The sequence below is a fragment of the Notechis scutatus genome, chromosome 1, assembly GCF_049901735.1.
Source record: "Notechis scutatus isolate UNSWTSFEM ecotype Mainland chromosome 1, rNotScu1.2, whole genome shotgun sequence".
Lineage (NCBI taxonomy): Eukaryota > Metazoa > Chordata > Lepidosauria > Squamata > Elapidae > Notechis > Notechis scutatus.
In genome coordinates, this window is record NC_142009.1 from 327,737,643 (window position 1) to 327,748,010 (window position 10,368).

At 39.0% G+C, this 10,368-nt stretch overlaps 1 protein-coding gene across 1 annotated transcript; it reads right to left on the minus strand.

Annotated features, from left to right (window-relative positions):
• Positions 1–695: 695 nt before the first annotated feature.
• PLEKHJ1 (pleckstrin homology domain containing J1) lies at positions 696–10,209 on the minus strand. Its single transcript, XM_026681066.2, has 6 exons — positions 10,088–10,209; positions 7,567–7,634; positions 6,782–6,848; positions 3,104–3,194; positions 2,713–2,776; positions 696–1,968 (listed from the first exon to the last, which is right to left on the minus strand). Exons 1-6 carry the CDS (start codon positions 10,179–10,181, stop codon positions 1,903–1,905), a joined length of 450 nt encoding a protein of 149 aa, XP_026536851.1. The 5' UTR covers positions 10,182–10,209; the 3' UTR covers positions 696–1,902.
• Between the last annotated feature and the right edge of the window lie 159 nt (positions 10,210–10,368).

Below are 10,368 nucleotides of genomic sequence, written 5' to 3' on the forward strand. Positions count from 1 at the left end.
AAGTAATATGGCTCTGCCCAAACATCCTTTTTCATTCTCTTTGCCTGATCTGCAAGAATTCTTGCTCCAAATATTGTTTGGAGGGGGGGCTCCCAAAGAAAGTGTCAAAGAAATGTGTTTTGTCCTGAGAATAGGTAGTTAAGTAAATAACTAGAAGAGTTTACAGAAAGCATGAACCATGCTTTATAAACTATACAACCAGCTACATCACAAAGAAGCAAACTGTTTTTGACTTAACGTGTTTTGTTGCCAACCTGGACAGATGCTTCTGGCTTGATCACTTGGTTGATAAGACTGGACAGCCGCTTGTCAGAAATGGTATAGGCCAGGTCTTCTGCTTGAACGGGGTTGGACTAAATGACCTACAAGTTCCCTTCCAACTTTGTTATTCTGTATACGGTTCTGACAGGAGCCGGCAGATGTTATCTCAGAATCATTGTACCATGTATTTCAATTACAACATTTCTAACCCTCTAATTTTTCAATACGTCTAGGGTGCCATTCACTGACTAGACCTAAGCAAGTTTCTTTCCTAAATATTTATCTGTCCTGAAGAACAAGTAAATAATAAGTCACCAAATAAAGATTTGTTGAAAGTCCAACACACCTACTTGATAACACAGTAATGGCAGAGCAGCAGAAAATAAAAGCAGATAACAAAAAGGCAAAATAGGCAAAATAATTAAACCCATCAATGGAAAAGTAATTGCTTTTTTATTATACAGAGATGGAATGGTAGGGGAAGAGAAGGGAGATTTGAGGTTACAGTACATCTTGAATTTCTGAAGGCTCTAAACGCTTTTCTAAATAACCACAGGCATTCTGTCGGAGAAGCGTTTTCCCCATTTTCTTGATAAAAATTAAGAAAACTTTCAAAATGCCTGAAGAAATTTCACAGCAGGTTTTAAAATACATTCAGCTGCCAGTTCCCAAAGTTGGACAAGAAAGATACTGGAGGAAACAACAGAAAGACACTGTAACACCAAGAATGTGGTGGATACAGGGAGAAATTTTACAAACACCAGACGCTTCAGGAGTACATCTTCACAGCTGCTATGAACCACTAGTCACCCAACCTAAACACCAAGCATGTAAGATTGAAAAGAGTCTTCCCTTTTTATTCTTGCAGGAAATAATCACTACTGACTGTAAGGGCTGCCAAATGATCTGTTTGCCACATCAAAGGCTGAACGTCTGTTGAATCTATTGTTTTAGATCAGCAAACCTGGGCCTACTTATTTTGATCACTGATTTAACACCGACACCCCTGTATTCAAAGAGGCAGAGTGCTTGCTGTGTCCATTTGCCAGCCAGCCTTCCACTTAAAAAGTACCTCACATCAAGAATAAGTTAAGGACTGCCTATCCATTTTGTACCTGGGAGAAATCGCTGGCCAATGCAAGGAGATGGTAGGAAGACCAGTCTGAATTTGGGAGTGGACACAGCAGAGCTGGGCTACCTATTAAATTCATCTCTGTTGATGACACGTTTTGTCATCTTGTCACTAAAACCTCCCTGCCTTACCAAAGGGGATTAAAAAGAATTAAAATCGAGGCCTTCTTCCAAATGTGAAGCTCCCTTTCCCCATTTCCTTTATTTTTACAACTGTACTTGCTCTGTGCACCTGTATATGATAGAGGCAGGACTGATTCAATTAACCCAACCACAAAACTGATCCTCCTTATCAGTAATCTTCATTACAGAGGTGGCTATTGGTAGTAGCAAAACTGAGATCACAAAGCAGCAGAAGAGATACAGCAAGTGTGGACAGTGTGGGTATGTTTTTTTTTTTAAAGAGAAACATTCCCTTTCCTCTCCCTTAAAGTTCGTAAAAAAAAAAAATAGAGAATTTACTCTGTCGACATTTCAGCAGTGGAGTTCCTGTGTTCACCTTTATGTGGATTAAAGTTTCCGTGCCCCCAACTGGAAACGGGCTTCCTCTGAGATGCCATATTGCTCCAAGGGGTCCTGCATCCAAAGAAGCAAGAAGGTGGCAGGTTGACAGTTTGTTCCACAAATTATCTGTGTTCTCTTCTATGCTGATTCAAACGGCCAGCTACCTATGTTCATCTGGCATATGTTCCACTGAGGTCATCTGTATCTCCTTCCAAGTTAGCAGATGCACCGGCTTGGTGCTGAACAGCATGACACCTTGACTTTTGCTCCTATTCCTCATCTGAGAATCCTAACTCAAGACTTTAAACATTAGATGCTTCTAAGATTTCAGCTTGATTTATCCCCAGGCTCTTGAAATCACACTTTCCCCAGGGAAGGTATACAATCGTATCTGTAATTCACATGAGAACAGGAGCAGAAAGCTATTCATGTCTTCCCTGCCTGGCTTCAATCACTATCTTCTAGCTACTAAATGTTATCAAATGCCTTCAGAAATGAAGCTGTCCTATATTGCCCATTCTAAGAGGAAACACTCCAAAGCCCCCCTGAAACAGTCTCACAAACTTATTTCAAGCCACAGTCATGGGTTTATCCTTGCCATGGAGGTAAGCCGATTTTATTACCTAAAAACCACACCAGCACAGAATTCTACACTGTGATTTACAGACAACTGCTTTCATACAACATACCCAAAATTAAAATATCAAAATATGTGTGTGAATCTGGTTGGTGTGCGTACATCTCAAAGGCCTTTAAATACTCTTAGCAATCAGGATGTTCTGGAATAAGAATTGTCATTTATAGCCACTGGCTTACCTTCCCGGTCATCTTCTGGATCTCATTCCGATAAAAGATCAAGCTGCTTCTCATGAATTCATAACTGTAAATCGAAGAACAGGAGAACTGAAAGGACTGGCCCATTAGTTTGGATGCAGCTGATGGGATAGATAGACCGTTTTGCTCTCCGGTGATCACTTAAGAAAGAAATGCCACCCAGCAGAGATGGAGCCTATTCTTTGTTTTTCCAAAGCAGCCCCAAGGTAGGCAGTGAATGTTTTGAAGGCTACAGTTATAGTTCCTGATGGCCAAATAAAAATAAATCAGATAACAATATCATCTCTGCCTTCAAGCTTGCCTTTAACTGATACTCTCCAAATAGACAAGACAAATAAGATTCATCAACCTACAGGTGATGAGATGAGCTCACCTGGCCTTGCGAAGCACCTCAATCCATTCCTGGCACTGCTCTTCTGTATCACATTCAAAGTAGTATTTCCTCTCTGGCTCTTCGAGGAAGCCTAGAAAAACAAGCCCACAAAACAGTCATCCAGACAGCTCCTGTTGCTTCAACTCAACTCTCCCGGAAGAGAGAAAGTGTGTTACGGACCCCGCTGGTTACAGAATTTCAACGGGTGGGATCCAGGAAGAGAACCCACCTTTCATAGATGGGGTTGGCCTCCACCCCGGCCCTTTGGAAGAGTGTCAAGATCTGCTTGTGCCAACTCATGTGGGACACAAAGAGGGACATGCAATCCTGGAGGGTGTGTGTGTGTGTGTGTGTTACCATTCCCATTAGCATTTAGTTTTTTTACTTATAGTATCTGTGTTTTTAGTTATGTAATTTTTAAAATGTTTTTTAAAGAAAGTTTTTATTTTTTATACATCTCTTCAAGTGAGCAATATGATTTCAGGTTACAACATACATACATAATCATAATTACATTTCCAGCTTTCTTATCTAGTTCCATATCAAATCGTTATCTATTCCATTAAACTTTAAATGAATTATTCACTTCATTTTTTCAATTCATTAATCTAATAGCAAAAACATTTCATCCTCAAGCATATTTTCACTCTTTATCCCATTATTTTCATTTCCAGCTTACCACCTATTTTATTTTATGTATTATCTTCTTTAATTTTCTCAAAGCTGATGTATACCCCCGCAAAAAGAAAGAATAAAATAAAACTAATATATTCAGGATCCCCCCAATCTACAATAAATCTTATATTTATTCCAGAGATATTCATATAACCATTTCATATTTCTTCGTTTCCATTTAATCAAATTTTACCTATGTAATTTTATTAAGTTTTCATTCCTCACTTTTAAAATCATAATATAATACTCTTGTTACAAATACTTTACAATATCATTTCTAGTTTACCATATTCTCTGTTTTTCTAATATCCTTTGTATAATCAATTACATTTTCTATTTCATATCTAGCATATGTATATAATAAAAATAAGGAAAAAAACATATTTCCTCTTTATTTACATTTAATCAAATTTAGCCTACAAAATTATATTTAATTATATTTAATTTTCATCCCTCACTTTTAATAATATAACCATCTCATTACAAATATTTTATAACATAATCATTTCTAATATCATTTGTATAACCAATTGCATTTCCATTTCCCATTAAATATATGTTTAAAAAAAGAAAAGGATTTAATAATAAAACCATTCTATCATTTTTCCCTGTATATAATTATGTAATGATCTTACAGTGAGGTCTTGTTCCCCTTTAATTCCAATTAAGCTTATTTCTTTATTTTTAAAGATGATTCTCAATAAACTTTAAACTTCAAAACTCCCCCATCTATATTTCTAAAAAAGAAAAAAAAAACACCAAAGCACATTTCCATGTGGTATCCCCCCTTTATTTTATCCTTAGCCCTCGTCTCTAAATCTCTCGGCCCTATAGTTTCTTCCAATTTTAGCCAATTTCCCCTTTTCTAAGTTTTCCCAGTCCTTTCTCTTAGCTCGTTTTTTCCCTCCTAATATTATTTTTATTTTCATCTCTCATTCACTTGTTTTTCCCCCTCCCTTTCCTGATGTCTTTTCTGCAATTTCTTTTTGTATAGCTTCTTTTGTTTAATCTTGGAAGTATTTCCCTTTTTATTTACCACATCTATCAGCAATGTCTTATTTTTAGTTTATTTCTTGTCTTTTTGCAATGTCCGTTGTTCTTTTGGCTCTTCCTCCTTGGTCTTTCTTCGTTCTTCTGTAGACTGCATCACCATTTCTAATTTTTCTACCAATAAATCCCATAGTTCCATGCTTACTTTTATCATTCCTCTCACATTTTGCAGTTCCAATCCAAGTTCTTTGCATATTTCACTCATCTTATTTAATCAATCGAGTTATTCTGTTTTGTTAAAAGCCGACGTCTTCTATTTTAATTAATTTCTCTTGTTAATCTTACTGTTTCCTTATCACAGTCCCAATCTGCCAAACAGTCCCAAGATATTATCTTCGTTTGTCCCTTTGTTTTTGTTTTTTACGTTTTTTATGTTTTTCTGTACACAGCACAGAATCGTTCTGAGAGTGAGATGGGTGGTATCTAAACTTAATAGATTTTTCCACTCCTAAATAATGTGGTAATGAAAACTCAGATTCAACAACCATTTACACAGAAGGCAGATATTGACCTAAGCCAGGGGTCTTCAAACTTGACAGCTTTAAGACTTGTGGATATTTTAAGTGCTTGACAACAGAATCTTTAAATGCATTTTCCCCAGTTTCTCTGTTCCCCTCTTCAAAATAATCAGAGCCCTCCCACCATACAGCTCCCAAATCAGCCCCACCTTTCCTGTGACCTTCCTTGCTATCATATTCCCACTTTTGGGAGAACTGTCCATTCCTGCTTCATGATGTAATTTAACTGTCAACCCTGCCAGAAAATTACAGCAGTCCAAGCAGGATCAAACTAAAGCTTGCTTTATCAAGAGCTATAAAATGTTGCCTATTGGAAGAACATATTGGATTATCATATGAACAGAATTCCATTAAAATGTGACTGTTTCGCCACCAGAAGGAATGCAGTATATTCTACTGCAAGGAGGACAGAAGATTTATAGCTCAGGGTTGAACTGTGGGGTGCTCATTGAATTTGGGTGTTTTTTTGCAGATGTTTCATTACACAACTAAGTAATGTCATCAATGCTAGGTGTCTTCCCCCCCTTCTCTCTCTCTCTCTCTCTCTCTCCCTCCCTCTTTTTTTGCTGTTTTTATGCAGGGGTTCCCACAGAACTTAAAATTATTTAAAGGGTTCCTCCACAGTAAAAAGATGGAGAAAGGCTCAATCTCAAGCTAGTTACCTGCTTTGAGAGTGGAATGACCACAACTCTACCATATTGCAGTTGTGATCATGGACTGTTGAGATTTCACTGAACAGGCTGTCTTCTCCCCAAGTCTCCTTCCCTGGTTAGTCACTCTCAAGACCTCTCTCACCCAGCTCTACGTGGTTTCCCCAGCTTCCCCGAAAGGTAGGAAAGAAGCGGCTTTTTTACTGCTGCCTAAAAAGGGAGTGTACGAAGCAAATGTTTTGATTCATCTTCCTCTTCCTCAAGTCCCCTTAATAGGAAGAGATTGGGGTGGGGGAATGTATAATAACTGTCTAGTTTCTCAGTCATCCAGGTCATGGTTGTCCAAAAGATGCTTTTTCAAAAGGCATCTGGACTTTTGTTTTTTCCTTGAAGGTGTTTCGCTTCTCATCCAAGAAGCTTCTTCAGCTCTGACTGAATGGTGGAGGATGGAAGGATTTATATTCCTTGCAGTCAATTGGTCATTAGCACACTTTCTGAGAGTCATTGAGACAACTTGGGAGGTTTATCTGTGCCCTCAGGATCACCTGAATACCGCAAATGGGTGTAAAAAATAGTGCAAATGGGTATGTATAAATAACTGTATAAATAGGGAAGGCAGCTGCCAGTCAGAGCCAGCAAACCTAGACTGAATGAATCAGTTAATTGACTCAATGTACTCAGTGACATTGTTATGTTGTCAATGTTTAAAAAAAGGCTGCCAATTTGCTAGGGGAAAATTTTTTGCTCCTCACAAACATCCCAACAACTCTTTCTAAAGCACTTACTGATGGAAAAGACATTTTCTTCTTCTTTGCTGATCTTGCAGCGTTCCAACAATAAAGCACCAATGGGCTGAGGAGAGATAAAGGGTACGAAGAGAAAGAATCAGATCTGCTTTTCAATTAAGGTGGAAAGGTTTATAGGTAGTCCCTGACTTACAACCACAACGGAGCCCAAAATGTTGGCCATCACTCATTATGGTTGTAAGTCGAGGCACCACGTGACTGGACTCGATTTTACAACTGTTTCTATGACGGCTGTAAAGTAAGTCACAGTGGACATTAAGTGAACCCGCATGGTGGTTAAACAAACCTTATAGGGTTCAGTGAGTCCAGAATATCTCATGGGCTTTTATTGCAAATTTATGCCAGAAAACGGCAAAAAATGTCGCAAATCACAATCACATGACCACAGAACTCTACAACCACCCTCCTACATTCCAACTCTTAGATTTATTACAGGAGTAGGCAACCTTATTGTTCCAGATATATTGGATATTCTGTTTTTTTATTAGTCTCAGAAAGCAGGGCCAATAATTCAATTATAGCTGAAGGGCCACAGATTCCTTCAACCCAGTTGATGGCCAAATACTAGAAAAAAAATTGTTAGTCATCAGCCAATAAAAATATCAACCTAACTCCTGCACAATGTACTTAGGTGTACCTTAGACCTAGGTGCAACTAGGTGCAATTCATATCACATTTTAACTAAGGTACAATGTACCTTAGGCCTAGGTGCAACTAAGGTGCAATTCCTATCACGTTTCAAAACAGTTGCTAACTACTGTTACCTCAGCCTCGTCTGTTCGGAAGTAAAAGAGAAAATTGACCACTAATTTCACCAGGCGCTTCTTCAAGGCTGCAAAGAGAAAAGAGACACAAAAACTGTTTTTATTTTTATTTACTTATTTATTCAATTTCTGTGGCTGCCCAACACTACCAAATGACTCTGGGCTGCTATAGTTTGATAGCTGGGTTATCATCAGGAAGCCGGTAAATAATCCTTGAGTTTGGAATAGCATAGCTCAGCATCTGCTACACCCCAGCAGATCCACGCTATGCACCTAAGACCAGTTATAATCAACCTTTGATAAAGGTTGCTCAAACCTTTTCTACACACATAGGTAGCACATTAACACAACCTTAAAACTACTGTTAGCATCAGCATATAACATAATACCCTTTTGTCTTCCTACCCCGTGTCAGTTAATGGCAAAGAGCGGTTAGAACAGTAGTTTATGACTGGCAGAACAGACTTCTAATCCTTAGTCACAACATTCGTTAAATGATTTGGTACTACTCACTCCTCTCTTGGCCTCATCAGTCTTAATGGAGGAGTATCAAGAAGCATGTTGGCTGACATATGTCAATCTGAGTTTCATGGAGGAAGAATATCATATAAATAAGAAGCTTTTTACCCTCAAAACTAAAGAGTATTTAGCCCCCTAATGAAATCAGTACCATTCGATATTATAATAAATGGGCCCATTCTGTCTTGTAAATTCAGAATGCTTTAGAACAGTTTTCCCCTGCACTTTAATAATTCTCTTTCTGGAGACTCGCACTAAGAAAATTAAATCTGGAGGAGTCAAAAAAGATCTTTAAAATCATTAAAATCAAATATGTGTATCATACTGGGAGTGAGGAATTACAATTCATCATAACTGGGTGGGGGGGATATAATAAGATTTAGAAAGGGATTAGTGTATGGTTTTGGTAAACCATACAAGTGGTGCTAAAAAGGAGCCTAGTTATTAATCCCTGATGCAATAATGCTGCATTTATGCATGCACATGAATAAGCAAAATAGCCAAACTGTTCACTTAAACAGAATGGCATTAGTATTCACAGTGGAACAGCAAGTTACCAATTGTCACATACAGCACTGACACGTTCCAATAAGCAAACAATGAAGTTAATTCTCCCAAGTGCAGCATCTTCTGAAATCAGGACAAAGTACCCCAGAGACATGTCCTATACAAACCTCAGAGTTGACTGCTGCATTATGGTGGGGAGAATCTCCAAACTCACCCCCTCAAGAACTGAGCAGATTAAGGGGCTAGGAAATAGGAAATATCAGGGAAAAGTATGGAGTAGAGCAGGGGTCGTCAACTTTTCGGACCTCAGGGACCACTAAATCTATAATTTTAAATCCTGCAGACCACTAATATGAATTTTAAAAAAAGATAAATAGTATTTAGTGCAATATAAAAAATGCAAATATTTTTTCTGCTGACCACCAAAATTTTCTCACAGACCAACAGTGGTCCATGGACCACCGGTTGGTGACCGCTGGAGTAGAGCACCCTTCTTTGACAGATGGGCCTTCTGAATATAGAAGCCTCTGCACTAGACGTTTGTGCATCTATATCTATAGTTATATTAAAATTTATGATAAAATGCAGTCATATTAAGGAAGGAGATTTTAATATGTTTAAGAAAGTATTTTTTATACGAATTATGTTAGAAGTAACTTGTCAGTCAGTTGTAGCAAAAACTACCTAGTATCTTGTGGCACCTTAAAGCTGAACTACAGGTAGTCCTTTACTTACAACAGTTCATTTAGTGACCGTAGTGAAGTTACAACGGCACTGAAAAAGTGACTTATGATCATTTTTCACTTATGACCATGGCAGCATCCCCATGGTCATGTGATTTACATGTAGATGCTTGACAACTAAACTCCCATTTATGACTTTTGGGATCTTCTGACAAGGAAAGTCAGTAGGGAAACCAGATTCACTTAACAACCATGTTACTACGGTATTTTAAGAACTGCAGTGATTCGCTTAATAAATGCAGGGGAAAAAGTCGTAAAATGGGACAAAAGTCACCAAAAGTGGCACAGCAAGTTACCAATTGTCACGTTTGGTACTGATTAACACACTTATCACTTAGCGACATAAATTTTGGGCTCAAAAGTTGAGGACTAGCTGTATTTTACTATAAATGCACCGTATTACTCTTGGGGAACCAGGAAGCATTAGGCAAAAGGCAAATACAAAATAAATATAACACATAAACTGTAAACATAAAACGGGTAAATGAGTCACGGTCATCGTGAAAATGAACAAGAGATTAAGGAAGACAAAAACTAAATAGAAGCTGGAACTGAGGACTAGTATCCACAGGGCTGATAAAAGCCCACTCAAGGGTCTAGTCCTCAGGGATGGCAGTCATGCCAGAGAGGCCCTTGAACATCTCGCTTCCATTTTCCCCCAGCGCCCCCAGATGACGCAATTATCGCCCCCCCCCGTCCTGTCACATCCCCCTCCCTTTCGCTCCGTGACGTCACGAGCCCCTTCTCATTACCACTTCCTTTCTTGGGGGCGCGCATGAGAACCTCCGCCGCCTTTTCGGCCGGTTGCCGGGAGAGCGACAGCAGCTCCCGTTCGTTGTACCGCATCGCTTCCACCGCTGCCCCGCCCCGCCCCGCCCCGCCCCCTTCGCCCTCCGGCCTCTCGGATCGATGGCTTCTTCCCTCTTACTTCCGCCATGGCTTTCTCACGAACTGGACTTGCCCTTCTGTAACACTTCCGGGTCCGAGTCTCACCGCCCTCCTGGCAATGTGGTCTCTCTCTGATCATCTTCCA

Excerpts from the sequence above, each read along its gene's own strand:
- PLEKHJ1 (XM_026681066.2), bottom strand. The coding sequence starts at position 10,181 with ATGCGGTACAACGAACGGGAGCTGCTGTCGCTCTCCCGGCAACCGGCC. Across the intron at positions 6,849-7,566 it reads TCCGAACAGACGAGGCTGAG|CCCATTGGTGCTTTATTGTT; the intron begins GTAACAGTAGTT and ends ATCTCTCCTCAG. Across the intron at positions 2,777-3,103 it reads GAGGTGCTTCGCAAGGCCAG|TTATGAATTCATGAGAAGCA; the intron begins GTGAGCTCATCT and ends TTCGATTTACAG.